This window comes from Ranitomeya variabilis, chromosome 3 (assembly GCF_051348905.1).
Source record: "Ranitomeya variabilis isolate aRanVar5 chromosome 3, aRanVar5.hap1, whole genome shotgun sequence".
NCBI classification, from domain to species: domain Eukaryota; kingdom Metazoa; phylum Chordata; class Amphibia; order Anura; family Dendrobatidae; genus Ranitomeya; species Ranitomeya variabilis.
The window spans coordinates 87,932,062-87,959,769 of NC_135234.1; the positions used below are offsets into that span (position 1 = coordinate 87,932,062).

The 27,708-nt window shown below is 46.7% G+C and overlaps 1 protein-coding gene across 2 annotated transcripts in view; it reads left to right on the plus strand.

The window, feature by feature from the left end:
• BLTP2 (bridge-like lipid transfer protein family member 2) overlaps positions 1–21,921 on the plus strand; it is an 89,104-nt gene extending 67,183 nt beyond the window's left edge. For both annotated transcript variants that reach the window (XM_077294354.1, XM_077294355.1), the window contains exons 27-39: positions 2,548–2,647; positions 2,736–2,918; positions 3,595–3,716; positions 9,678–9,833; positions 15,637–15,758; positions 16,216–16,396; positions 17,272–17,358; positions 17,444–17,554; positions 18,192–18,327; positions 18,523–18,653; positions 18,752–18,853; positions 19,396–19,530; positions 20,121–21,921. In XM_077294354.1, coding sequence (XP_077150469.1) covers positions 2,548–2,647; positions 2,736–2,918; positions 3,595–3,716; positions 9,678–9,833; positions 15,637–15,758; positions 16,216–16,396; positions 17,272–17,358; positions 17,444–17,554; positions 18,192–18,327; positions 18,523–18,653; positions 18,752–18,853; positions 19,396–19,530; positions 20,121–20,300 — 1,746 coding nt within the window. In that variant the 3' untranslated portion in view covers positions 20,301–21,921. The remainder of the gene's footprint in view (positions 1–2,547; positions 2,648–2,735; positions 2,919–3,594; positions 3,717–9,677; positions 9,834–15,636; positions 15,759–16,215; positions 16,397–17,271; positions 17,359–17,443; positions 17,555–18,191; positions 18,328–18,522; positions 18,654–18,751; positions 18,854–19,395; positions 19,531–20,120) is intronic.
• The last annotated feature ends 5,787 nt before the right edge of the window (positions 21,922–27,708 follow it).

Genomic DNA, 27,708 nt, shown 5'->3' on the forward strand with positions numbered 1-27,708 from the left:
TCTCCGGTTTGCCATGAGTCCTCGGCAGGATGGGGGCAGCAATAGAAGAGGTCCCAATTTGGCCCAGTTTCACCTCAGGCCTCTCCAACTAGCCATTCTCATGTCCTGGGACAGGAATCCCTTTCTCTCTCGACAGGGAGTTCCGGCTAACGTCGTCAACCAGGAGGTCCCTGCACTGGTGGCTCAAGCCAACCTCGCTAGCAAAGGGAAAATCCTTTCTCGCAGGTCAGTGGAAGGTTCTGACCACCGATGCGAGCCTGACGGGTTGGGGTGCAGTGCACCTACACCACAGGGCACAGGGCAAGTGGTCCCCAGTGGAAGCGACCATGCCCATCAACATCCTGGGAATTCGTGCCATCCTCCTGGCATTGAGGGCCTTCCATCACTTACTGGCAGCCTCTCACATCAGAATACAATCGGACAATGCCACCACTGTGGCATATGTGAATCACCAAGGCGATGCGAGAAGTGTCACATATCCTCCACTGGGTGGAGGACACAGGCTCTGTTCTCTCGTCGGTCCACATTCCGGGTGTGGACAACTGGGAAGCAGACTTCCTCAGACGACAAGGAATAGATTCGGGAGAGTGGTCTCTCCATCCCGAAATTTTTTCGTCAGATCTGCCATCGCTGGGGGACCCCAGATGTGGACCTAATGGCATCCCACTTCAATGCCAATGTCTCCAACTTCATGGCCAGAACACACGATCCGCGGTCGCTCGGAGCTGACGCTCTGGTTCAGGACTGGACCCAGTTCCAGCTTCTGTACATTTTTCCACCTCTCCCCCTGATATCCAGAGTGGTGAGGAAGATCAAACAAGAGGGAGTTCCAACCATCCTAATTGCACCGGACTGGCCCAGACGTACATGGTATGCCGACATCGTACAACTTACAGCAGACGCCCCCTGGCGTCTCCCCGACCGCCACGATCTTCTATCACAAGGCCCGTTCTGCCACCAGAACTCAGGGGCTCTCAATTTGACGGCGTGGCCCTTGAGGCCTGGGTTCTAACCCTGGCAGGGCTCTCGCCGGACGTCATTGGAACCATGATCAGGGCACGGAAGCCAGCCTCTGCCAAGATTTATTACTGTACCTGGAAAGCTTTCTTTACCTGGTGCGACTCTAGTGGCCAGACCCCACTCCCTTATTCCCTACCCAAAGTACTTGGCTTTCTCCAATCGGGTCTGGAGGCCAGGCTGTCATTGGGCTCACTTAAGAGCCAGGTGTCAGCCCTCTCAGTGCTTTATCAAAGGCGCATTGCTACCAAGCCACAAGTAAGAACTTTTCTTCAGGGGGTTTCCCGATTGGTTCCCCCTACAGACGACCACTAGAAACGTGGGACCTCAACCTGGTCCTGACAGCATTGCCTGAACCACCCTTCGAACCCCTTAAGGAGGTCCCGCTCCGCCTTCTGTCCCAGAAGGTGGTTTTCCTGGTGGCAATCACCTCGCTACGCAGGGTGTCTGAACTGACAGCACTCTCCTGCAGACGGCCCTTCGTGGCCTTTCACCAGGACAAGGTAGTTCTTCGTACGGTCCCATCCTTCCTTCCGAAGGTTGTGTCCAACTTCCACCTCAATGAGGAAATTTCACTACCATCCCTTTGTCCGGTTCCGGTTCATAGAGTGGAGAAGGCTCTGCATACGCTTGACCTTGTCAGGGCATTGCGTATATACGTGTCTAGGACTGCGTCCTTCCGGAGGTCTGATTCTCTTTTCCTCCTTCCGGAAGGCGGCCACAAGGGTCTGCCAGCTTCCAAAGCTACCCTTGCCAGGTGGATCAAATCCACCATACAAGAGGCCTACCGCCTTAAGAATTCTCATCTTCCAGCCGGTATTACGGCACACTCTACACGGGCGGTAGGGGCCTCCTGGGCCATTCGGCACCAGGCTTCAGCACAACAAGTGTGTAAGGCGGCCACTTGGACTAGCCTACACACGTTTACTAAACACTACAGGGTTCATACCCAGTCCTCAGTGGACACGAGCCTTGGTAGATGTGTCCTGCAGGTGGCGGTGCCCTAAGTATAGGGGCCTGTCTGCACAATATTCGTCCATTGCTTCCCACACGGGGACTGCTTTAGGACGTTCCATGGTCCTGTGTCCCCCAATGAGGCGACAGAGTAAAGGAGATTTTTGTGTACTCACCGTAAAATCTCTTTCTCTTAGCCTCTAATTGGGGGACACAGCTCCCACCCTGTTGCCCCTTCCGGGCTGTTGTAACTGTTGAGTTCTCATATTGTTTCTTGAGCTCGTACATAGTTGCCTTCTTACAGGCATAAGTATGTTATTCATGTTACGTTCCTCCTACTGCTTTTTGCACAAAACTGGAGAAGGCTGATGCCGTCCAGGGGTGTATACTGCAGAGGAGGAGCCACAGGTAATCTTTTTCAGATTATGCATAGTGTCGCCTCCTAGTGGACAGCAGCATAACACCCCATGGTCCTGTGTCCCCCAATTAGAGGCTAAGAGAAAGAGATTTTACGGTGAGTACACAAAAATCTCCTTTTTTTTGCGAAGACCATAAATCACTTCTTTGCCAACTCAGGTTAAGAACATTGAGGAGCACCGTCACAGGAACCTGGACTCTGTGCAGGAGCTCATGGAGAGTGGCCAGGCAGTCGGAGGCATGGTCAGCACCATCACAGGTAAGAAGCGGTCATGTATAGTGAATACTAATGAATTTACTGTTTCCCATTGAAAAGATTTATAGATTTTTTTTCTGTCTTCTAACAGACTGGAGTCAGCCCGCAGAGGCTCAACAAAACCAACAAGTGCAGCGAATAATCTCCCGCTGTAACTGCCACATGTACTACATCAGCTACAGTCACGATATAGACCCTGAGCTGGCTTTACAAATTAAACCTCCCCCAACGCCATTGCATCCAGAAAAGGAAGACTTGCTAAAAGGACAAGAAGGTATATACTGCTGTACTCAGAATACCGCTGCCTACTACTAAATGCTCAGGGGAAATGGTCACCTGTGTACACAGGATCCAAGTACAAACCTGTTTACAAAGTACCCAATCTGTGGATCACCTGTACATTACCTAGGATGTAGCAAAAAAGTGGAGAAAAAAGACCGTCCTGTAGCTCTGCACTATATTATATGTTCTATTCTGAATGTACCGGGATCCCATTATCTGAAAAATAGTTACTTGCCTCCTGAGTCCTGGTACATCCTCAATGGGGTGGTACAGAATTATAAAAAAAACATGTCTGCTTTCTCAGGTCTTCACTGTCCACAGGTCACCGCTTTATTTACTGCAACATTAGACACAATTATTGGAAAGGTATAGCATTATGTCTGGAATAAAGCTGCCATTTTATTCTTTTGAATTCCCGATCTGTTCTTTAAAGGCGCGCTCGGTATTCAGTCCCTGACCTGTAAGAAGATATAGCCTTTTAGGGTCAGGATTTGGGGCTGATGCTTTTAACACCCCACTATATTGCTGAAGGTACCATTGGTAGTTGTATTGGAGTACCACCATAAAAAACATTGCAATACTTGCCTGTACTGTATGACGGTTTCCCTATGTAGATTTGCTTTTATGGCATTTACATTATGACTGACATAAAATACTCTTCTCTGCAGCTGCTGCCGATACCTTTACTTTAAAACACCAGCATCTGGAAATCTCCACCAACCCCGCACAGTACGCCATGATTTTGGATATAGTCAACAACTTGCTGTTGCATGTGGAGCCGAAACGAAAGGTGCGTGGTCATTTTCATTATGGAGTATGCCTGTACAGATATTATGTTTACATCTTTGTATATACATGTACATATATATATAAAAATGTGTATGTATGTAATATGTGTGTTGCTATGTATTGCTGTATCTAGCTATATATCTATCTATCTGTAGCTATCTATATCTAGATGCATATACAGACAGACAGACATACCATATATTCCAAAAACATTAGGTAACCCTCCAGAATAAAATGGGCTTTACTTGTTTACTAGCACATTGAACCACATAGGTTTTAACCCCTTAACGACCGCCGATACGCCTTTTAACGGCGGCCGCTAAGGGTACTTAAACCACAGCGCCGTTAATTAACGGCGCTGTGGAAAAAGTGAATAGCGCCCCCCAGAGTCGGATTTTCTCTGGGGTCTCGGTTGCCGAGGGTAGCCAAGACCCCAGAGAACATGATTCGGGGGGTTTTTACCGACCCCCGAGTTGCGATCGCCGGTAATTAACCGTTTACCGGCGGTCGCAACAAAAACAAACAAACCGCGATTTGCCATTTAATTTCTCTGTCCTCCGATGTGATCGCACATCGGAGGACAGAGAAATAGCGCCCGCCGACCGGCACCTGGAAGATCTTTGGGGTCTCGGCTGCCGGGGGTAGCCGAGACCCCAAAGAACATGATCGGGGTCGGTTTTTACCGACCCCTGTTTTGCGATCGCCAGTAGTTAACTGTTTACCGGCGACCTCAAAAAAAAAAAAAAAAAAGCGATCTGTAATTCTCTGTCCTCTGATGTGATCGCACATCAGAGGACAGAGAAATAGGGGGATTCGGGGACCCCATCATACTCACCCGGTGTCCCCGGGTCCTCCTGTGTCTCCTCTTGTGAGTTGGGGCTAAAGTTAGGGTTAGGGCTAGGGTTAGGGTTAGGGCTAGGATTAGGGCTAGGGTTAGGGCTAGGGTTGGGGCTAAATTTAGGGTTAGGGATAGGGTTAGGGTTAGGCTACTTTCACACTAGCGTTTTTTGGCTTCCGTCGCAATGCGTCGTTGGAGAAAAAACGCATCCTGCAAAAGTGCTTGCAGGATGCGTTTTTTTCTCCATTGACTTGCATTAGCGACACATTGCGACGGATTGCCACACGTCGCATCCGTCGTGCGACGGATGCGTCGTGCTTTGGCGGACCGTCGGCACAAAAAAAGCTACATTTTTTTGTGCGACGTGTCCGCCATTTTCGACCGCGCATGCGCGGCCGGAACTCCGCCCCCGCCTCCCCGCACCTCACAATGGGGCAGCGAATGCGTTGAAAAAACAGCATCCTCTGCACCCGTTGTGCGGCGCTTACAACGCTAGCGTCGGTACGTCGGCCACACACTGCGATGGGCCGAGTACGACGCTAGTGTGAAAGTAGCCTTAGGCTTCTTTCACACTTGCGTCGGTACGGGGCGGTCGCAATGCGTCAGCCCGACGTACCGACGCACATTGTGAAAATTGTGCACAACGTGGGCAGTGGATGCAGTTTTTCAACGCATCCGCTGCCCAGTCTATGTCTTGGGGAGGAGGGGGCAGAGTTACGGCCACGCATGCGCGGAAATGGCGGACGCGACGTACATAAAAAAGGTTACATTGAACTTTTATTGTGACGACGGGCCGCCAAAACACAACGGATCCAGTGCACGATGGACGCGACGTGTGGCCATCCGTCGGTAATACAAGTCTATGGGCAAAAAAGGCATCCTGTGGGCACATTTGCAGGATCCGTTTTTTGTCCAAAACGACGGATTGTGACGGATGCCACACGACGCAAGTGTGAAAGTAGCCTTAGGGTTAGGGTTGGGGCTAAAGTTAGGGCTAGGGTTAGGGTTAAATTTAGGGTTAGGATTGGGGCTAAAGTTAGGGTTAGGGCTAGGGTTGGGGCTAAAATTAGGGTTAGGGTTAGGGCTAAAGTTAGGGATAGAGTTGGGATTAGGGTTAGGGTTTGGATTAGGGTTGGTATTAGGGTTACGGTTGGGATTAGGGTTACGTTTGGGATTAGGATTAGGGTTAAGGTTAGGGTTGGGATTAGGGTTAGGGGTGTATTGGGATTAGGGTTAGGTTTGAGGTTAGGGTTGAGATTAGGGATAGGGGTGTGTTGGATTTAGGGTTTTGATTAGGGTTATGGTTAGAGTTGAGATTAGGGCTGTTTTGGGGTTAGGGTTGTGATTATCGTTAGGGTTGTGATTAGGATTACGGATCGGGTTGAGATTAGGGTTAGGGGTGTGTTGGAGTTAGGGTTGGAGTTAGAATTGGGGGGTTTCCACTGTTTAGGTACATCAGGGGGTCTCCAAACACGGCAGACAATTTTGCTCTAAAAAAGTCAAATGGTGCTCCCTCCCTTCTGAGCTCTGCCGTGCGCCCAAAGAGTGGTTTACCCCCACATATGGGGCATCAGCGTACTCGGGATAAATTGGACAACTTTTGGGGTCCAATTTCTCCTGTTACCCTTGTGAAAATAAAAACTTGGGGGCTAAAAATCTTTTTTGTGGGAAAAAAAATATTTTTTTATTTTTACTACTCTGCATTATAAACTTCTGTGAAGCACTTGAGCATTCAAAGTTCTCACCACACATCTAGATAAGTTCCTTAGGGGGTCTAGTTTCCAAAATTTGGTCACTTGTGGGGGGTTTCTACTGTTTAGGTACATCAGGGGCTCTGCAAACGCAACATAACACCCACAGACAATTCTATCAAAGTCTGAATTCCAAAATGGCGCTCCTTCTCTTCCGAGCTCTGCCAAACAGTGGTTTACCCCCACATATGGGGTACCAGCATACTCAGGACAAATTGGAGAACAAATATTGGTGTCCAATTTCTCTTGTTACCCTTGTGAAAATAAAAACTTGGGGGCTAAAAAATCTTTTTTGTGGGAAAAAAATATATTTTTTATTTTCACTACTCTGCATTATAAACTTCTGTGAAGCACTTGGGCATTCAAAGTTCTCACCACATATCTAGATAAGTTCCTTGGGGGGTCTATTTTCCAAAATGGGGTCACTTGTTGGGGATTTCTACTGTTTAGGTACATTAGGGGTCTGCAAACGCAACATAACGCCAGCAGACAATTCTATCAGTCTGCATTCCAAAACGGCGCTCCTTCCCTTCCGAGCTCAGCCATGCGCCCAAACAGTGGTTTACCCCCACATATGGGGTACCAGCATACTCAGGACAAATTGGACAACAACTTTTGGGGTCCAATTTCTCTTGTTACCCTTGTGAAAATAAAAACTTGGGGGCTAAAAAATCTTTTTTGTTAAAAAAAAAATATTTTTTATTTTCACGACTCTGCATTATAAACTTCTGTGATGCACTTGGGCATTCAAAGTTCTCACTACACATCTAGATAAGTTCCATGGGGGGTCTAGTTTCCAAAATGGGGTCACTTTTGGGGGGTTTCTACTGTTTAGGCACATCAGGGGCTCTCCAAACGCGACATGGCGTCTGATCTCAATTCCAGTCAATTTTGCATTGAAAAGTCAAATGGCGCTCCTTTGCTTCCGAGCTCAGCCATGCGCCCAAACAGTGGTTTACCCCCACATATGGGGTGTCGGCGTACTCAGGACAAATTGTAGAACAACTTCTGGGGTCCATTTTCTCCTGTTACCCTTGGTAAAATAAAAATTTGGAGGCAAAAAGATCATTTTTGTAGAAAAAATGCGATTTTTTTTTTTATTTTCAAGGCTCTACGTTATAAACTTCTGTGAAGCACCTGGGGGTTTAAAGTGCTCACCACACATCTAGATAAGTTCCTTAAGGGGTCTAGTTTCCAAAATGGTGTCATTTGTGGGGGGTCTCCACTGTTTAGGCACATCAGGGGCTCTCCAAACGTGACATGGCGTCCGATCTCAATTCCAGCCAATTCTACATTGAAAAAGTAAAACGACACTCCTTCTCTTCCAAGCTCTGCAGTGCGCCCAAACAGTGGTTTACCCCCACATATGGGGTATCGACGTACTCAGGAGAAATTGCACAACAACTTTTGTGGTCTAATTTCTCCTGTTACCCTTGTGAAAATAAGAATTTGTGGGCGAAAAAATAATTTTTGTGAAAACAAATGCGATTTTTTATTTTCACGGCTCTACGTTATAAACTTCTGTGAAGCACTTGGGGGTTCAAAGTGCTCACCACACATCTAGATAAGTTCCTTAAGGGGTCTAGTTTCCAAAATGGTGTCACTTGTGGGGGGTTTCCACTGTTTAGGCACATTAGGGGCTCTCCAAACGCGACATGGCGTCCGATCTCAATTCCAGCCAATTCTGCATTGAAACAGTCAAACGGCGCTCCTTCACTTCCAAGCTCTGCGGTGCGCCCAAACAGTGGTTTACCTCCACATATGGGGTATCGGCGTACTCAGGAAAAATTGCACAACAAAATTTGTGGTTACATTTCTGTTTTTACACTTGTGAAAATTAAAAAAAATAGTTCTGAAGTAAAATGTTTGCAAAAAAAAGTTGAATGTTCATTTTTTTCTTCCACATTGTTTCAGTTCCTGTGAAGCACGTAAAGGGTTAATAAACTTCTTGAATGTGGTTTTGAGCAGCTTGAGGGGTGCAGTTTTTAGAATGGTGTCACACTTGGTTATTTTCTATCATATAGACCCCTCAAAATGACTTCAAAGGTGACGTGGTCCCTAAAAAAAACATGGTGTTGTAAAAATGAGAAATTGCTGGTCAACTTTTAACCCTTATAACTCCCTAACAAAAAAAATTGTTGTTTCCAAAATTGTGCTGATGTAAAGTGGACATGTGCGAAATGTTATTTATTAACTATTTTTCGTGACACATCTCTCTGATTTAAGGGCATAAAAATACAAAATTTGAAAATTGCAAAATTTTTAAAATTTTCGCCATATTTCCATTTTTTTCATAAATAATCGCAAGTAATATCGAAGAAATGTTACCAATAACTTGAAGTACAATATGTCACGAAAAAACAATCTCAGAATTAGCGGGATCCGATAAAGCGTTCCAGAGTTATAACCTCATAAAGTGACAGTGGTCAGAATTGTAAAAATTGGCTCGGTCATTAAGTACCAAATTGGCTCTGTCACTAAGGGGTTAAACCTATTTCTGAATATGTGTTTGGTAATGGGTGCTCATTAGAAAGCATTAAAGGGGTTATCCAGGACTGCATCATTTTTTTTTTTTTTATTTATTTATTTTTTTTTTTTACTACGGTCCTTAAAACTAACAGGTAATAGTCACTAATATCATGTCTGTTGTGCCCGACACCGATCTCTGCCGACATAGAGAGGACACAGACGGCTCCTGCCGGCGATTCAGCAGCTTCCATTGACAACACATTAACAGGGCAGTGGCTTCTCTTCTCCTTTGCTCTGTTGACGGGACATGACTGCCGATGTGATGCTGATTGATATCTGACTCCCCGCTGCCTAACTGCGGGGAGCTGGCTCTCAATCAGCATGACATCTGCAGTCATGTCCCATCAACAGAGCAATCTGGAAGGCGAAGATTTGTCCTGTTGATGTGGTGCGACTGAATCCCTGGCAGAAGGAGATGGTGACTGCTCTGAGCCGGCAGAAGCAACTACCTGCCTGTTAGTTTTTAGTCTCCTATTAAAAAAAAAAAAAAAAGTCTGCTATTATTGCTTTTGCAGAGCGATACAAGAAAACAGTGCTTACTGTATAGTAAGTGTAGGAAACCTAGATGCTTTAGTTAGATTATATTGGGTATGAAGAATGATTAGCTGATTAGAGATACTAATGTGTTATGGCACCTGAACAATAGTGTTTGTGGAGGTAGGACAGATAAGAGGTGCTAAAAAAATATATAGAAAAAGAGTGCGAAAAAAGTATACAGACTGTCAGTGAATATACAGGGAAAACAGAAGGCTTTACAAGAAATAATAGAGCGCCTTTGTGAATATGTCTTTACTTCTTGCACTCAGACCTCATAGGTGGAACGCATGTTTTCTTGTATCACCAGGAACACAGTGAGAAGAAGCAGCGAGTGCGTTTCCAGTTGGAGATCTCCAGCAATCCTGAAGAGCAGCGGAGCAGCATCCTACATCTCCAGGAAGCCGTCCGACAGCACGTACTGCAAATTCGACAGATGGAAAAGCAAATGTATTCTGTAGTGAAGGTCTGATCATTGTTTGTATATAACTTTATGAATTCAGCCCATCTCGTACCATATCGCTAATGGATGCATCTGTATTCTAAATTGTCACCTGTAATTTCTCCTACGCCTCATTGGGGGACACAGGACCATGGGTGTATGCTTGCTGCCACTAGGAGGACACTAAGTAGACAGAAAGATTAACTCCTCCTCTGCAGTATACACCCCATCACTGGATACAATTTCAACCAGTTCTTGCTTAGTGTCTTAGGAGGCACTTGGGTCTTTTTTCCAGACCCCAACTTTATTTATTTTGATTTTTCATTTTGAATTTTCTGTAAATTTTTAATTTTTTATTTAACGGAGTGAAGGGGGCGACGGGTCCTTTTTTTCATAAGGTCCGCTCTCCCCCGAACCAACAACAGGCGAGCACGGCGAGTATACCTCCCCGTCCCTCTCCTGCGACGTATGGCGCACAAAAGGTTTGCGCCAGGGCAACGGTTCCTATACGGTCCCGCTTTCCCCCAATCCCCTCCAGGACCCTGCTTTACAGCAATGTAAGAAGAATGCAGTCCGGAGGGGATATTGTGCCGCAGTCCCCTCTGCTCATGGATTGAGTGCACATCACTGCAGCGTGATGCATCAGGGGCCTCTCCATCCCCATCCTGGGTGCATGGATTGAGTGCACATCTTCACAGAGGTGTCCGCTGTGAGAACCGGGACAAGGGGCTGTAAGTACCTTCAGGGGACCCCCCCTGCTCCTTCTTAGCGGTAGCGTTGCGGTCCGGGTCCCCAGGGAGAGGCACCGCCGACCGGGGGTCGGTGGTGCTCGGCGGCGCTACGTCGCGGCCGCCGCCGCACATTCGTCGGCAGGCCCTAAAAATTTAGTCCCCGGCTTCTTCAGCCGGAGTAGGCCGCAGGGGAAAAATCTCCTCCCACGGCCGTAGCTCCGCCCCCTACACCGGCGCTTCTCGTCTGGGACGAGAAGCGCTCTCCAAATCTCGGGGGCCATATTCTCACTCTCTCTCTGTACGGAGCCCACGCTTCTGCAGCGCTCAAAGGAGAATTCCTGCAACAGAACCGCCATCTCTCTCTGGGGACACAGAAAGGACCGTGGGTAAGCTGCTTCAAGAAAGCTTAACCCCTTCCCTGCGCATACTGCCCGCTCTGTCCCCAAGGCACTATGTCTCAATCTAAGGAGACAAAAAAGGGTAACAAGAAGCATACAATGTTTTTCACTGTATGTGCCACTTGCAATGCGGCCCTGCCCCGAGCCCACACTAACCCTTTGTGTGTAGACTGCGTCTCACCCTCTGTGCAGCCGCCCCCTGCCGACGCCGGTACCGTCGCCGATGCCGCTCCCGTTGATCCGGTAGAGCCTAGCCCCCCTGAGTGGGCAACCTCTCTGTCACGATCTGTGGCTTCCCTAGCCAGGGCAATTGACTCCCTCCGGGGCCCCCCTCCAGGTCGGACCGTGGAGGATTCAGACGACGATATGGATTCGTCTACCAGCAGGGGGCGTAACCGGTCACTTTCCACCCGGGGCTCTAAAAAACGTGTTCGCGTTTCATCCCCTGACCATGTCTTTCAAAAAAACTAAACGGGTTAAAAAGGTTTTTGTCACTCACCCTCACTTCAAGGAGGTTGTACAAAAACATAGGGATCGTCCAGATAAACGCTTCATAGGTCAAAAGTTCATAGAGGCCAAATACCCCTTTTCTCGGGAATTAGTCAAAGACTGGCTACAGTCTCCCTCGGTGGACCCTGCTGTGTCACACCTCGCGTCCAAGACCATCCTGTCTCTTTCGGACGGTTCCTCAGTTAAGAATCCCTCTGATCGCCAGATTGATCATCTGGCTCGTTCCGCCTTCGAGGCCACAGGAGCGTCTCTCTTCCCATCCTTCGCCGCCTCCTGGGTGGCTAAGGCTATGGTCTCTTGGACTGAGACTCTTTCCTCTAACATCCAAGCCAGTGATTTACCTCCAGAAGCCAGCATCCTGGTTAACCAGATAGTGCAGGCCGGAGACTTCATAGTCAATGCCTCTATGGACGCAGCTAATTGCGCTGCACAGGCAGCCGCCAATGCAATCTCCATCAGGAGAGCCCTGTGGCTCAGGGATTGGCGAGCAGATTCGGCTTCTAAACGTTCTCTAACAGCCCTGCCTTACCAGGCTGGTCGGTTATTTGGAGAAAAATTGGACCAAATGATTTCGGATGCTACCGGAGGGAAAAGTAAATTTCTCCCCCAGCAAAAGCCTACCCGGCCCTTTCGGTACCAGCAGCAACCTCCATTTCGGCCGTTTCGGCCCAATACCAACTGGTCTTCCTCATCTCCTACCCCCGCATCAGGCCGAGGTTCGCGCGGTGGCCGAGGCACCCAGGTCTCTTACAGACCTAATCGTAACTGGAGACCCAGGCCTAAACCTCCCGGATCTAAGGGATCAGCATCCCAGGGATCCTCCGCCCAATGACTCCTTGCACCATCCGGTGGACTCCGACAAAGTAGGCGGACGTCTACTTTTGTTCCATCAAACCTGGCTCTCAGTCGTTTCCGACGAGTGGGTCAGAGATCTGGTGTCCACCGGATACAAAATAGAATTTTCCTCCTTCCCCCCTACACGCTTCTTCCAATCTTGCCCTCAAAGGTCAAAGACCACGGCATTTCTCCAGGCAATACGGGCACTACAAAGGGACGGAGTCATCATTCCGGTCCCCCTAGAACAAAGATTCAAGGGTTTCTATTCGAATCTGTTCGTGGTCCCAAAGAAGGACGGATCACTTCGTCCGATCCTAGACCTGAAGCTACTAAACAGATTCATAAAAATCAGACACTTCAGGATGGAATCCCTCCGTTCTGTGGTCGCGTCTATGGAAAAGGGAGAATTCCTGGCATCCATAGACATCAAGGATGCCTACCTGCACATACCGATTTTCCCTCCGCATCAGCAGTTCCTTCGCTTCGCCTTTTGCGGGGAACACTTCCAATTTGTGGCCTTGCCCTTCGGTCTCGCCACCGCCCCCAGAGTTTTTACGAAGGTCATGGCGGCTGCCATGGCCATTCTTCATTCCAGGGGAGTGGTGGTAATTCCGTACTTGGACGACCTCCTAATAAAGGGTCCTTCCTACCCGGCGTGCGTAGAGTCCGTCGTTCTCACGGTGGATACTCTTTCTCGTCTGGGATGGAAGATAAATTTCGAAAAATCTTCTCCAATTCCGGCTCAACAAATCTCCTTCCTGGGGATGATACTAGACACTTCCCGCGGTCTGGTCATACTCCCTCAAGACAAGGTTTTGGCCTTGCAGCAGGGAGCCCAGCGTCTTTCTCGCCCAGTATCCCACTCCATTCGCGCCAGCATGCGAGTTCTCGGACAGATGGTAGCGGCCATGGAAGCGGTTCCATTTGCGCAGTTTCACCTCCGTCCTCTGCAACATGCACTTTTGTCGGCTTGGGACGGCAAACCGTCCTCCCTCGATCGCCGATTTATCCTGTCCCCTCGGGTCAGGAAGACCCTAAGGTGGTGGACGCTGAAGTCCTCCCTAACTCAGGGAAGGTCCTTTCTCCCAGTACGATGGCTGGTGGTGACCACCGATGCCAGTCTCATAGGCTGGGGAGCGGTCTTCAACCATCACACAGCCCAGGGGCGGTGGTCCGCTCAAGAGTCTCGCCTTGCCATCAACATCCTCGAGATTCGAGCTATCAGGCTAGCACTGTACCAGTTTCACCGTCTTCTGGCAGGTCATCCAGTCAGAATCCAGTCCGACAACGCCACGGCCGTGGCGTATATCAACCGTCAGGGCGGAACCCGCAGCAGGACGGCCATGCTCGAGGTGTCTCACATCCTCCATTGGGCGGAGTCGAACCATTCGACCATCTCGGCGATCCACATTCCAGGTGTGGAAAATTGGGCGGCGGACTACCTCAGCCGCCAGGGCATCGCCTCCGGAGAATGGTCCCTCCACCCGGAGGTCTTCCAGCAGATTTGCCATCGCTGGGGGACTCCGGATGTGGATCTCATGGCTTCCAGGATGAACAACAAGGTTCCTCAGTTCCTTGCTCGGTCCCTCGACCCACGGGCCCTCGGAGTGGACGCCCTGGTCCTGCCTTGGCGCCAATTCCGACTCCCGTACATTTTTCCTCCTCTTCCCCTACTACCGAGGGTCATCAAAAAGATCAGGGCAGAGGGGGTACCAGTGATTCTCGTCGCGCCAGACTGGCCGCGTCGGGCATGGTACGCCGAAATGGTTCAGCTGGTAACCGACGTCCCTTGGCGTCTTCCAGATCGCGCGGATCTTCTTTCACAGGGCCCAATTTACCATCAGAACTCAGGGGCCCTGTCTTTGACGGCCTGGCTGTTGAGTCCTGGATTCTAGGCCAAGCGGGTTTCTCTCCCAGGGTGTCCTCCACCATGATCAGAGCTAGGAAACCTGTTTCCATGCGTGCTTATCACCGTACCTGGCGAATTTTTTTCTCATGGTGCGAGGCACAGGGACGGTCCCCTCTAGTGTTTTCTGTTCCTTCCATACTGGAGTTTCTTCAGTCCGGACTAGAGTCGGGACTTGCCCTTAGCTCCCTAAAGGGTCAGGTTTCGGCATTGTCAGTTCTTTTCCAGCGGAAGATTGCCAATAGGTTGCCGGTGAAAACTTTTTTCCAGGGAGTCTCCCGTGTGGCGCCTCCCTACAGGTCACCCTTAGATCCGTGGGATCTCAACTTAGTTCTCGGAGCACTTCAGGAGGCTCCCTTCGAACCGCTGCAGGACGTTTCCTTAACCCTCCTTTCTTGGAAGGTAGTCTTCCTGGTGGCCGTCACGTCCATCAGACGGGTCTCGGAGTTGGCTGCGCTCTCTTGCCGCCCTCCCTTCCTAATTTTTCATCCGGACAAGGCGGTATTGAGGACCTCTCCCACCTTTTTGCCCAAGGTCGTCTCCTCTTTCCACCTAAATGAGGAGATTGTTTTACCTTCGTTCTGCCCGACACCTGTCCATCGCATCGAGAAGGCTCTACACACTCTTGATGTGGTGAGAGCTCTTCGTCGGTACGTCTCGAGGACGGCTCCCTTTCGTACGTCAGACGTCCTGTTCGTACTTCCAGAGGGGCCCAGGAGGGGTTCTCCTGCTTCAAAAGCCACTCTGGCAAAATGGATTCGGTCAGCCATTCAAGAATCCTATCGTGTCAAGGGTGTGCCTATCCCAGCTGGGATCAAGGCTCATTCTACTCGGTCGGTGGGCGCCTCGTGGGCCATTCGGCATCAGGCGTCGGCACAACAGGTCTGCAAGGCTGCGACGTGGTCCAGTTTGCACACCTTTACCAAGCATTACCACATTCATTCTATTTCTTCCGCAGACGCCGCCCTTGGCAGGCGTATTCTGCAAGCGGCAGTTCCTTAAGCCGTAAGCCAGTGGTACATGGGGTATTAGCATATTGCTCCCCACCCAGGGACTGCTTTTGTACGTCCCATGGTCCTGTGTCCCCCAATGAGGCGTAGGAGAAAAGGAGATTTTTGTTTACTTACCGTAAAATCTTTTTCTCCGAGCCATTCATTGGGGGACACAGCACCCACCCTGTTAGCCTGTTTTGGCTTGTTGTTACTTCTTGGTTTTGACATAGTTGTCTTTGTTCATGCTCCTACTGCTTTACTACCGAACTGGTTGAAATTGTATCCAGTGATGGGGTGTATACTGCAGAGGAGGAGTTAATCTTTCTGTCTACTTAGTGTCCTCCTAGTGGCAGCAAGCATACACCCATGGTCCTGTGTCCCCCAATGAATGGCTCGGAGAAAAAGATTTTACGGTAAGTAAACAAAAATCTCCTTATTTACATTATCTTCCAGTTGCTTCATGATGAGAGCAAGAATGAGTCTTTGAATGAGCAGCACCTCAAACTGCAAGGACAACTTTTCCAGGAGAAGATGGACTTGCAGCAGAAGAGCGAAGAACTGAACATCCTCATTAGGTAAGCTCCCTCATACATGACAATCTACAACCATCTTATTGAGCTGGAAGCCAATTTGTTTAATATATAAACAAAATACATAAAACAAAAAGAACTGCAGTCATGCTTTGTTTAGGCCGTACGTCATTAGCCTTATATTGGCCTAAACCACCGATATCAACAAGTTTGGCCAACACTGTCTGTAAAGTTGCCGGTTGACTGTCTGGAGATTGTCGGGCATGTCTGACTTCAGAGATAAGTTGCCGCTGAACATGTCAGCTGGCAGCTTCCTCAGAACACAGGAGCTGAACTAGCACTCCTATGTATAGAAGAGACGGCTGAGATAGCGGTCAGACGAATGATCGGCGGCTGAAGCAGTTTGCCCGACCGCAGTCTGTCTATGGCCGGCTTTAGTGACCTTCCTAACTAGACATTGTATGTTAGCAGTCTAGATAAAAAGTATTGAGTCTTATTTCAGATGCTTTAAAGACTTCCAGCTTCAAAGGGCAAATAAGATGGAATTGCGCAAGCAGCCAGAAGATCTCAGCGTGGTCCGTCGGACTGAATTCTACTTTGCACAGGCACGATGGAGACTCACGGAGCAGGATGGACAGTTGGGCATTGCAGAACTAGAATTACAGAGGTTCCTATATAGCAAGGTAGGAACAACAAGTTGATTTGAAATATCTGGAAAAAACTGAGACATGAAAATGTGCATGAGACAGGGTAAATTGAACGAAGGGTTTTTCAGGTGCTTGGGCATCATTATCTGATTGGTAGGGATCTAGCTGACAAGGCACCCTGCTGGTTGGAGGAGCACATGGCGCAGTTCCCACACATTGTGTAATTGATGAGCCTGATATTGCACCTCACTCCAATTCACCTGAATGCGATTGAGCTGCAGAGACCTGCTTCACTACCGGCACAGCCTCATGGTGTAAGGCGCTCACCGATCAGCAATGAGGCGGATGCGTCACTCGGCAGGGCCAGCCCTCACTGATATATTGATCAACTATACATAATGGATGCAGCAAACTAACAACTTTTGATGTCCAATTAATAATTACCAGGAAAGAACATAAAGAATTGTAGAAAAGATGCAGAGAACATACATAAAGGTTGAAAAAAGACCTAGGTCCATGAAGTTCAACCTTTCTCCACCAATTGTACATTTGTCACTAATTTAACTATAACCCGCAATGTTATGTGTATTGAGGAAATCATCCAGCTTTTGATTAAAAGCTGTGATAGTGTCTGCCATTCCTACCTCCTGTGGTCGGGCATTCCACAGTCTGACTGCGCTAACTGTAAGGAACCCTTTCCTATTTGGCTGCTGGAATCTTCTTTCTTCCACCCGTAATGAGTGCCCCCTAGTCCTTAGTACGGTCTTTTGGAAGGAATTAGTCATGTGCCATATATTTATTACAGATAAGCGAGCACTAAAATGTTCGGGTGCTTATTGTTCGAACCGAGCCAATGGAATTATTATATAATGTGTCATGAGCTCAAAGCAATAGATTCTTTTCTCCCATAGGTGAATAAGTCTGATGACACGGCTGAGCATCTGCTGGAGCTGGGCTGGTTTACCATGAACAATCTGCTCCCTAATGCCATTTACAAGGTGAGGAAATCTAAGGTGAATTGTAAACTGAACTGTTCAGTAAATCCCACCACATCATTACCTGGAGGCTTTATTCCTTCCACAGGTGGCGCTGAGACCACAGAGCCCTGCTCAGTCAGGCCGCCAGCTTGCACTGAGACTGTACAGCAAAGTCCGTCCACCGGTGGGAGGCATCTCCATAAAGGAGCACTTTGAGGTAGTAGCCATTCTTCTTCCTTTTTATTGCAGGATGGAAATAAAATCTCTTTTTTTAGATTTTTTTTTTCTAGATTGTGAGGACTTGTTTTTTGCAGTACATGTCATTTTTCAATCTTTGCTGATGGACATCCTGGGGGCTCGGATATGACCATTCTGGGCATGTTGAGAAGTACCTGTAATCACTAGCAGCGAGTTTGGAGTCACTACAATGGCGTAGTCAGATGGCGGTATAACACGGACAACGATCGCAGTGCAAGGACTGGCTGGCAGCTCTTCTGACCTGAACGTGACAGCTGCATAGAAATACATGCTGTCATGCTCGGGTCAGGAGAGCCGCCGGCTAGTCCTTGCATTACGTTACGCTCGTTTTCTATATTATATGGCCATCTGACTGCTCCCTAAGGCTGTGTGACTTCTATATAGATTTTTTTTTAATGAACTCTTAATTCATTTTTTTTTTAATTAATATTTTTTTTCTAGCTAACAATTCCTTTATTAATTTGCACGATGACGGGTCCTTTTTTATGTAAATACTTGTATGCATCTTTTCAGATGGTGTAAAATCAGACTATGTAGCAGTAGCTGGCAATCCACACCTATATAGTCCTGTGTACACTTTATCTTTCTGCTCGCAGGTGAATGTGGTTCCTCTAACCATCCAGCTGACGCATCAGTTCTTCCATAGGATGATGGGATTCTTCTTCCCTGGACGCAGCGTAGAGGAAGAGGAGGTTGGGGATGAGGAGGATAAATCTAAACTTGTTACCACAGGTGAGAATATGGATGTGCGGTGTGAAAGCTGTATTCAGAGTATACAGTACCTGGGGAAACCAAATTAATTAATGAATGAGTATTTTTTTCTGTTTGTGGACAACAAAATACAATGTGATCAGTTGTGCACTTTAATTGTGTTTAGTAATTAAACTGACAAATGAAGAGGGATTAACATAAAGGTCTCTGTTCCAGGCATGCCAGTGGTAAAGCCAAGGCAGCTCATCGTGGCTGAGGACACTGTGTCTCTAGGCCCAGGCAAGGGTGGTGGACAGGGCTTAAATCGGACAACAGGAGTCAGACGTTCATTTCGGAAAGCGCCTGAGGTTAGTTGGAGGGATGTTTTCACCTTAAAAAAAAAAAAAAAGTCTCTTAATAGTGAACACATAATATCAGACTTCTGTGTATTCTTCTCCATTCGTAGCATCCTGTGGATGATCTGGACAAGATGAAGGAGCGAGCTGCCATGAACAATTCATTCATCTACATTAAAATCCCACAGGTGCCTCTATGTGTCAGCTACAAGGTACGCAAGTGAACGCTCAGGAACACAGTCTGATATCATTTCTTTACATGAATGACTGTATCTCTAGAATTGCATGTTACATCTGATAAAGTTTCCTCCTCGCTTCTTGCTTCTACGAGCGATGTGATTCAGGCTTCGTCCATAAGGGACTGATCTTCTGCAGATTTTGCAACTGAAAAGACAGATTTGTCAGCGCAGACCACCTTTTCTTTGTAAAGGGTGAAAGATGCCGTGTAAATGGACTTAAAGCGTATTTCAAATTCCCAGCAGGGATCGATTTCCAGTGCAAATTTTCTGTGCTTCACCTGGATGAGATTTCTTAAAAACCTCATCTAATTTGCTGGCAAATTTCCATCCAGCTTACTCTTATATTCAGACAGGCTAGATTAGTCTTGATAAATGGGAGGATAGACAATTTGTGGCAACCTACTTTATTAAGAACATGATCATTTGAGCGGTGTTTTAACAATTTGAAGACATTTAATTGTGATTTTTATTTTAGAAAAGCACAAATCTCATTTACATAAAATATTTGCCACCAGGGTGAGAAAAACAGTGTGGACTGGGGAGACTTGACCCTTGTGTTACCCTGTCTGGAGTATCACAACAATACCTGGACATGGCTTGACTTTGCCATGGCAGTGAAGAGAGACAGTCGGAAGGCCCTTGTGGCACAGGTGAGAACTGCAAATACTACCATGTGCGTGTGTTACAAGGGAAGCGATCATCAGAAAATTACCCATTGTTTAAGTCAAGTTTTATGTGAAATCTATATTTTTTTAACTTTCCACATTTTTCCATATCACAATCTGTATTAAAAAAAAAATAGAAATCTTGCAATTTTCTCACTGCCCACTAAGGCTGTTTTAAACTCTTAACTTTTGTTTTAGGAAACAACACATGTACATAGCTGAGACTCTTACCCAAACTTTTGTATTAAAGTATCTAATGAGCGTGTGCAAAGGTCATTGTGATGGGAGGGGCAGCAGGGTGAGCTGTGACATCACCAATTGTGATTGGTTGATGTGTATAGAGAGGTTACCTGTATTGTAATCCTGCCTCTGAGGATAAGTAATCTGTTGAAAACTCTTCCTGAAAGTGGCCAGTGTGAAAATTGCAAGATTATTACTTTCTTTTTTTTTTTGTTTAATAAATATCATGTCAAGAACGACATAAAAATGCCAAAAATGGTTAAAACTACAAAAATGGGTTAATGGCTTTCCTTTAACCCTCTATCAGCTTATGTGCTTTATACTCTATCATGCAGGTCATTAAAGAGAAACTACGTCTTAAACCGGCCGCTGGTGCAGAAACAAAAGGCAAAAGTGAGGCAAAGACGGACATGAATCAACAGGAGGAGGACGAGAAAGCTCGGCTGCTGATTGGACTCGGCATAGGCGATAAGAACACTGGAAAGAAATCCATATTCAGCAGGAGGAAATTGTGAACACTGGACTTTTTCGGGCCCTTGTGGAGGATGTTAAAAAACTGTAGCTTCAAGGTTGATTTGTGCTAGAAGCTACACTTGAGGTTTCCTGTCCCTGGCAGGACACTGGATTTGCTGTCCCTGAGAAGACAAAGAGGATTTTGTTCTTTCCTAGGGCAACAAGTGAATTAAATGTGGGGCATTAAGTCTCTCTCTATGCTGCAGTACTGATGACAGCGCCTTACTTATAGATCTTCTTTCTTGAGCTCCCGTATCTGCCGGGTGTGTAAATTAGAAAGTACATTCAGTGAATGTTACATAGATCGGTGATTGACCGGAGGCCACACTACATGTGGCTCATACTAGATGCAATACTCCGTTTTCATGTGCCTGTGGCAACTGTCCAACCAAAAGCAGAGGCTAATCTGAAGGACAGTGTATGATCTATAGGATCAGGAGAGCCAGTGTAAGGTTCCATGCACATTAGTACAGAGCTCTCCGGTGAACACTACGTCGGAGTATTTGTCAGAATCCTCAAAAAATGTAATTGCGACTGGAAGCCGGACGGACCCGTTCACTTAAATGAAGCCGATGGTGTCACTGTCTGGCCTAACAGTATGTGATTTTCCATCATACACAAAACATGGCCATGTTTTGTGCAAATCGGAAAAGAACAAATTTGATGAGGATGGATACCAGTAACTCATTAGGCTTCATTTAAGCGAATGCTTAAGTCCGGTTTCCCATTGGAATCTAGTTTTTCGGGGATTCCGATAGAAACCCCCAACGTCGTGCTCGACAAAGAGCTCTGTATTAGTGTGAGCCTAGCCTAAGACTGCAGTGATGTGTCCACTCTAACCTATTAGTGACAACTGCAGGGGACAAAGGTTTCTTAAAAATACATGTACTAATGTTGAGTAAGGTCCTTATGTGATGCCGTGGAGGAGGGAAGTCTACAGAACTCCTATGTGAAATGCGTCAGTGAGGGTCTAGGTAACGCAGCATCTGCTGTATATTCCCCCAGTCACCTAACAGATTAATCATTTCAGTGGTGAGATAAAACCCGTGATACATGAGTACTTTGGGCCCAAAAATGTGATCCGTAAGCTCTTACTTAAACCACTTTGCTACCGTTACGTCGGCTCTTACCTCGCAATTAACTCTGTTGCTGCAAGATGGATCTTCATACCAGAAGTATTTCATAAATCTGATTATTGCTTCCTGATGACAAAGCAAATATTTATTTTTCCAGAAGTTTATTTGTATCTAGTAATCCACATGTTATTGTACCAGTTGACGATCCATTGCCTTTTTTTCCTTACTTTATGCACCTTCCTCCTCGTTTTTATTTTGACAGGTTTGAGTCGGGTATTCCCAGAGTCTTTTTCAGCCACACACGTGAAAATTAATTTAGTTTTGTCACAAGCCATCTATTGATTTTGGTGTCCGATGATTCCCAGAGGTGGCGTTTATCTTTTTATAAATGTATATATTTATATGCATTGAGGCGGGCTGGGTGCAGTTGTTGCTGCTACATAGGTGTATAAAATCCTGCTCTCATCTGCAGACATTTGCACTTTTTGGTACGGATTGCTCTCCACCAACAACGATTAAAAAATGCAAATTGTTACTTTTACAACAACTGTGTGCTGTGTCTTCTGTCTGGTAAATCTGATAATCTCATGTGATTACTCTTGGATAAAATGGTGTACAGTGGTTTATTAATTCTATTATATAACATTATGATAAACCCAGTAATGGGGGAGGAGAAAGCTAAATCCAGAAGCCAGATCTCCTGTCCAAAACTGGAGGAACAGGGTTCTTCTCACAAACCGCTTTTCATTTTACGGATTAACACTAGGAAGCTTTCAGACCCCTCTAAGCCATAGGTAATGCTGTATTACACAAGGAAGAAGGCACGAAAGTTCTATCTTGAGACTTCTTGAGTTAGATTGTCTTCAAGGACCACTCCAGTGTGAGTGGCGCGCTAACCAAACTTTTTTTCTTAGTTCATAATTTTGTCCAGTATGGAAAGTTATAAAATTTAGCACATAATTTTATTAAGGAATTTGTCTAAATTGTTCTGAAAAAAATTACCTTGTAAATTAAAAGATCTTAAGCACAGAACTCAGAGGAGGCAGGTGCTGACCCTTCTTATTAGGGTTGAACAATTAATATAATGTTCAATTCTCTAGTTGCCTACTCCTGGCCTAATGGATATTGATCATGTGCACTAAAGAAATACACCAGACACAGTCAGCTGTAACTCTCCTTGATCAATGTGTGGCTCAGCTCCAAGAAGAAATTTATTAGTCAAACACAATGTTATATATCTCCTGTAAGGGGGCTCGGTTAGCTCTAAAATGGGAGTGATCGGATGTATTCCATTGGTTAGTGGGTTGGGCATGAGCAAGTCCATGGGCGGATCCATGAGGTCATCAAGGTGGGTTGGTCCGTGAGGTCATCAGGGTGGGCGTCGCTGTGGGTGGATCCATGAGGTCATCAGGGTGGGCGTCATCCTGGATACCAGACCACACGGTCTGCTGAAACAGGAAATGGCGGCCATCTTCAGTGTCTTCATTGTTCATCTTGGATACCAGAGCACATGGCTCTGGTAGAGGAGATGGCAGCCATCTTAAGTGTCTTACTTTGTCTGAGGAAAACTTATGTAAGGTTAAACAATACATGTTATAGGTTGCTTCCCTCAATTACCTTATGTGTTGAGGTTAATTAAGTATTTGATCTTATGGCTCTCCTCAACAGTCCCCCCTAAATACTTTATTAACCTTTTCTTTTATCTTGATCCCACCGTGGTTCCCTAACCCATCGATGTTAAGTGTTATTATGACATCAGAGGCTTCATGACAATATGGATGCTATAGACACCAGAGAATGTGTGACCGATTATGGGTATACTGAGGAGGTATATCGGAGCGTGTTACCAGTGTCCTCGGGACTTCCCAACCTGCTGGATCTATTACTCTCCAATCTTCCATCTCCATGGTTACTTGGAGTAAAATACACATGTCACTAACCCTGATGTACACATCCTAGATCTGACCGTCTTGCCCGGGAGGGGGAATTGGAGTTTTCACCAGTTTGAGACAAGTTTTCCCTTGTGGAAAACCTCCCTTTGTAGCTGGACTTTGACAAGCAGGTCAGATCCTACTCTGTCCCTAACTGTCTAACAAATTTACAATGTGAGAGATGGATCCAGGAGGCGCTCAGCAACCCTGACCGAAGTAGGAGTAGCCAGGAGCACTTGGTAGGGACCCTTAAATCTCGACTCCAGGAATGTCTTTTCTGATGAACTTCTTTACAAGCACGTAGTCACCAGGTTGGAAAGCATGGGTACCTTCACTGGAATCTGGACCTGGAATGGATGATAAAACTTGTACATGTGTTACTGACAGTTCTTTAGTAACAACAATTACATCATTTACAAGAGTATCACTTCCCAAGGCTAGCTGTTGTGGAAAATATTGACCCAATCTTGGAGGCCCCCCAAAAAGAATGGTGTGAGTTTAGTGGGACCCCTTGGAGTGTTTCTGACTGAGTATAAGGCAACGTGCAAAATGTCTGTCCAAGTCTGACCTCCTAACTAGCTTTCAGTATTTTATTTTTGAAGGTGCCATTCAGTGTTTCTACTTTCCCACTGCTGTGTAGGTGATATGGAGTATGTAACCCAAATCAGCTCCCACCAATGTCCATAGTTCCTTAGTCAGTGCTGCAGTGAACGCAGGTCCTTGGTCACTCTCAATTACCTCTGGGACCCCATATCTGCAGACTACTTCAGTCACCAGTCTCTTAACAGTCACTCTGGCAGTCATGTTGGTTACTGGATAGGCTTCGGGCCATCCTGAGAACATGTCAGTCACTTCCAGTACATACTCGCACTTCCCTACTTTTGGCATTTGAATACGATCGATCTGAACTCTCTGAAAGGGATAGTGGTTTAGCCAAATGTTTCTGAGGCGGTGCTGGATTGCATGTTGCACACACAAGGCAGGACTTGCAATATTTTTGGGTGACAGTAGAAATCCCAGGTGCCATGTAGGTCTTCCAAATCAGGTCATTCATCCGATTCTTGCCTCTGTGGGTGATACCGTGTGCCCATTCTGTCACTGAGGGGTACAGATTACGGGGTAGACCTTTGTGTTCACCCTCCAGACTCCATCTTCATCCTTTTTTAGTTCCTCCTTCTTGCCATGACTTCTTTTCATCATCTGATGTCTTGTCTTGATGTAGATGGATGATTCTCATAAGAGAGCCTTTAGTCCCTTCTTCAGTGTCTTGTGACACGTACACCGCTGCTTTCTCTTTCCTAAATGGATCCACAGCATAGGTTTTTGCTGTTTTGTCAGCAAAGAAGTTCCCCCTTGCTTCTGGAGAATCCAGTCTCCCGTGAGCTTTGATCTTGATTACTGCAACCTCCAAAGGTAGATCTAGAGCGGCCACAAGTTCTTGTATGATAGCAGCATGTTTTACAGGAGTTCCACTGGACGTTAGGTATCCTCTGGCTGCCCAGATACTGCCAAAGTCATGAGCCACTCCAAAAACGTATCTTGAATCCGTATAGATGTTGACCACCTTCTCCGTCGCTTCCTGACAAGCCATCGTCAAAGCTTTAAGTTCCGCTTCTTGTGCAGACTTGTGCGGTGGTAGCGATCCAGCTGAGATGATCAGGTCATGTGTAACCACGGCATATCCTGTATGGAACCTTCCCGTTTCATCTGCAAATCTGGAACCATCAGTGACGAACGTCAGGTCAGCATGTGGGAATGGGTCTTCAGACACTTTTTTCTGGGAGGCTACCTCTTCCTGCATTTGTTCAAGACAGTCATGATCCTCTGAGTGTGTAGAGGCATCTTCTCCGAGAGCATCAGTATCATCCACATCCCCCCTGGAAAGAGGAAGCAGCGTGGACAGTTTGAAGATGCTGCAGCGGACAAGAGTGACATTATCCGGAACCAAGAGCCAACGTTGGAGTCTCATATGATGCTGTACCAACAGATGTTTAGGTTCCAACAATAGCAATTATGTCGTGTGGAGCCATTAAGAGAACTGGATGTCCTCAGATGATATCAGAAGTTTTGTCCAGAAGCATATGTGCAGCATGAACAGCTCTGAGGCAAGTCGGGGAAGCTTGAGACACAGAGTCCAGGCGGGCAGATTAGTAGCCGATTGGTCTTGTTCTTCCCCCATGTTTTTGTGCTAGGACTCGGGAAGCATGTCCTGCTACTTCACTGACAAACAAGTAAAAAGGTAGTTGATAATTTGGGATTCCAAGAGCTGGTGCAGACTGTATGGCCTGTTTAAGAGCGTAGAAAGCTTCCACGGATTTAGTACATAGTGGAAACGCTGACGTCTTGAGGTCATCGTACAATGGCTGCATCAGCTTTGAGGCATCTGGAAACCTTTGGCAACAATAATAATTGATAGGTCAGCCAACTCATCCGAGGCCCTTGTCTTAGGTTCTTGGCAGAACTCAACACCAGAGTCCCATGTCTTGTCATGCTCCTGTAGAAAGGCATCGGCTGTTTTTCTGGATCTAGAACTTGGTTCAACAGAGTAGCAGCTTGCTGGGGTGTAAACTTGACATAGATGGTGGGCTCCTCAGACATGAGCATTGGCACTGTTGGCGGTGGCACCTGAGGCGGGAGTAGAGATGGCACCGGGAGTGCAGATGTAGTCCCTTGTGTATGAGGAGCCGGAGGAGGTAACAGTCCTGGAATGAGGGGCTCTATTTGGGCAGCTCCAGTATCATGGTATGGGCTCCAGGTGACGCAGGCAGTCTTAAAAGCTTTAACAGTCCTGTCCTCATTAATGCGAGTTATTGCTGCATGAAGTTGTTGAGCACTAACGTCTGGATGAATAGGGTCATAAGTAGGGGTCACAGCATGTATGATCATTCTACATGGAAGATTGCCAGCTTTAGTCACCGCTATGTCCCCAACAGCTATCTGACCACGTGACTCAACAATGATTTGACTGTCAGCTTGAATAGTCGCCCCTCCTGCTTCCACTATAGCTCTAGCTACACCTCCATTGTGTCCTAACCGAGAATTGGCAGCATTAACAATAGCGTCTGTCTCCAATGTTATGTCACCCTTTCCCACCACTAACAAGAGTCCCTCAGGAAGTTCTTTTTCAAAAATAGGTTGCCAACATTCCCTCCCCTTTGTGCTTCCTGTGCTATTGGTATCCCCCTCCCACATTGAGCCCCCCCTTGATACAGTCGCCACCGTCCCATACAGGTGTGCGCTTGGCTGCGAGACAGCCTTTGAGGTACCAGGTATAGGGTTAGGTAGACTGCATGAGAGTGCTGTTGTGGAAGCATTGGGAGGAGAGGCCGCTGCTTGGAGCATCTCATGTGGGTGTGTGGCTAAATTGGCATTGGAAGTGATAGTAGAAAGGGTAGGTGCTGGGGACGATCCAGGTGGGAGGACTGCTGGATTCACAACAGGAGTGATAGAGGAAAGGGTTGGTGCCCCATTGGAAACAACTGAGATAGGAAACATGGGTAAAGCCTGTTCACTTCCCGAAGGAATATAGTATTGGCCGTTAGTGGTCATTACTGGGTAACAAGGATTTGGTGATGTGGCGTGTAGCCTTAATCTGAGATGTTCACCACCAGGAGCAGTACATTTGCCATCCACAAAATGGCCGCCGTCAGCATTAACACCTTTTCCACCAACAAGATGGCCGCCGTCAGAATTATATTTACCACCAACAAGATGGCCGCCGTCAGAATTATATTTACCACCAACAAGATGGCCGCCGTCAGAATTATATTTACCACCAACAAGATGGCCGCCGTCAGAATTATATTTACCACCAACAAGATGGCCGCCGTCAGAATTATATTTAGCACCTGGCTCTGGGCCACCATTTTGGCTGCTATTACATTTAACACATTCGCCATTAACAAAATGGCCGCCATTACATTTACCACATGGCTCTGGGCCACCATTTTGGCTGCTATTACATTTAACACATTCGCCATTAACAAAATGGCCGCCATTACATTTACCACATGGCTCTGGGCCACCATTTTACGGTGGTGGCCGCTCACAAGATATATTTTTGTAATACACAACTCAAAACTCTATTCTTTCTATTCCTTTTCTACCCAATTTCCATATTTTTATTTTTTATTTTTTTTTTTTATATACAGACTTTCAGAGACTCTTTCTCCTGCCCTAGCAATAGACAACAATCCATTATCTTCTAGGATACCTTTTCTTTCTTTCTTTTTTTTTTTTTTCTAAGACAATCTTCCACTCCAGGGGCTGTAACCATCCCCCCTTCTGGCATTCCACACAATTTCCACTAATGTGCATGAGTCTAACTTGCCATCTGAATTTGGCTTAGTGCCCATACGGCAGAACTGCATTAATTTCTCCATCTTTCTATAGATATACAGTAT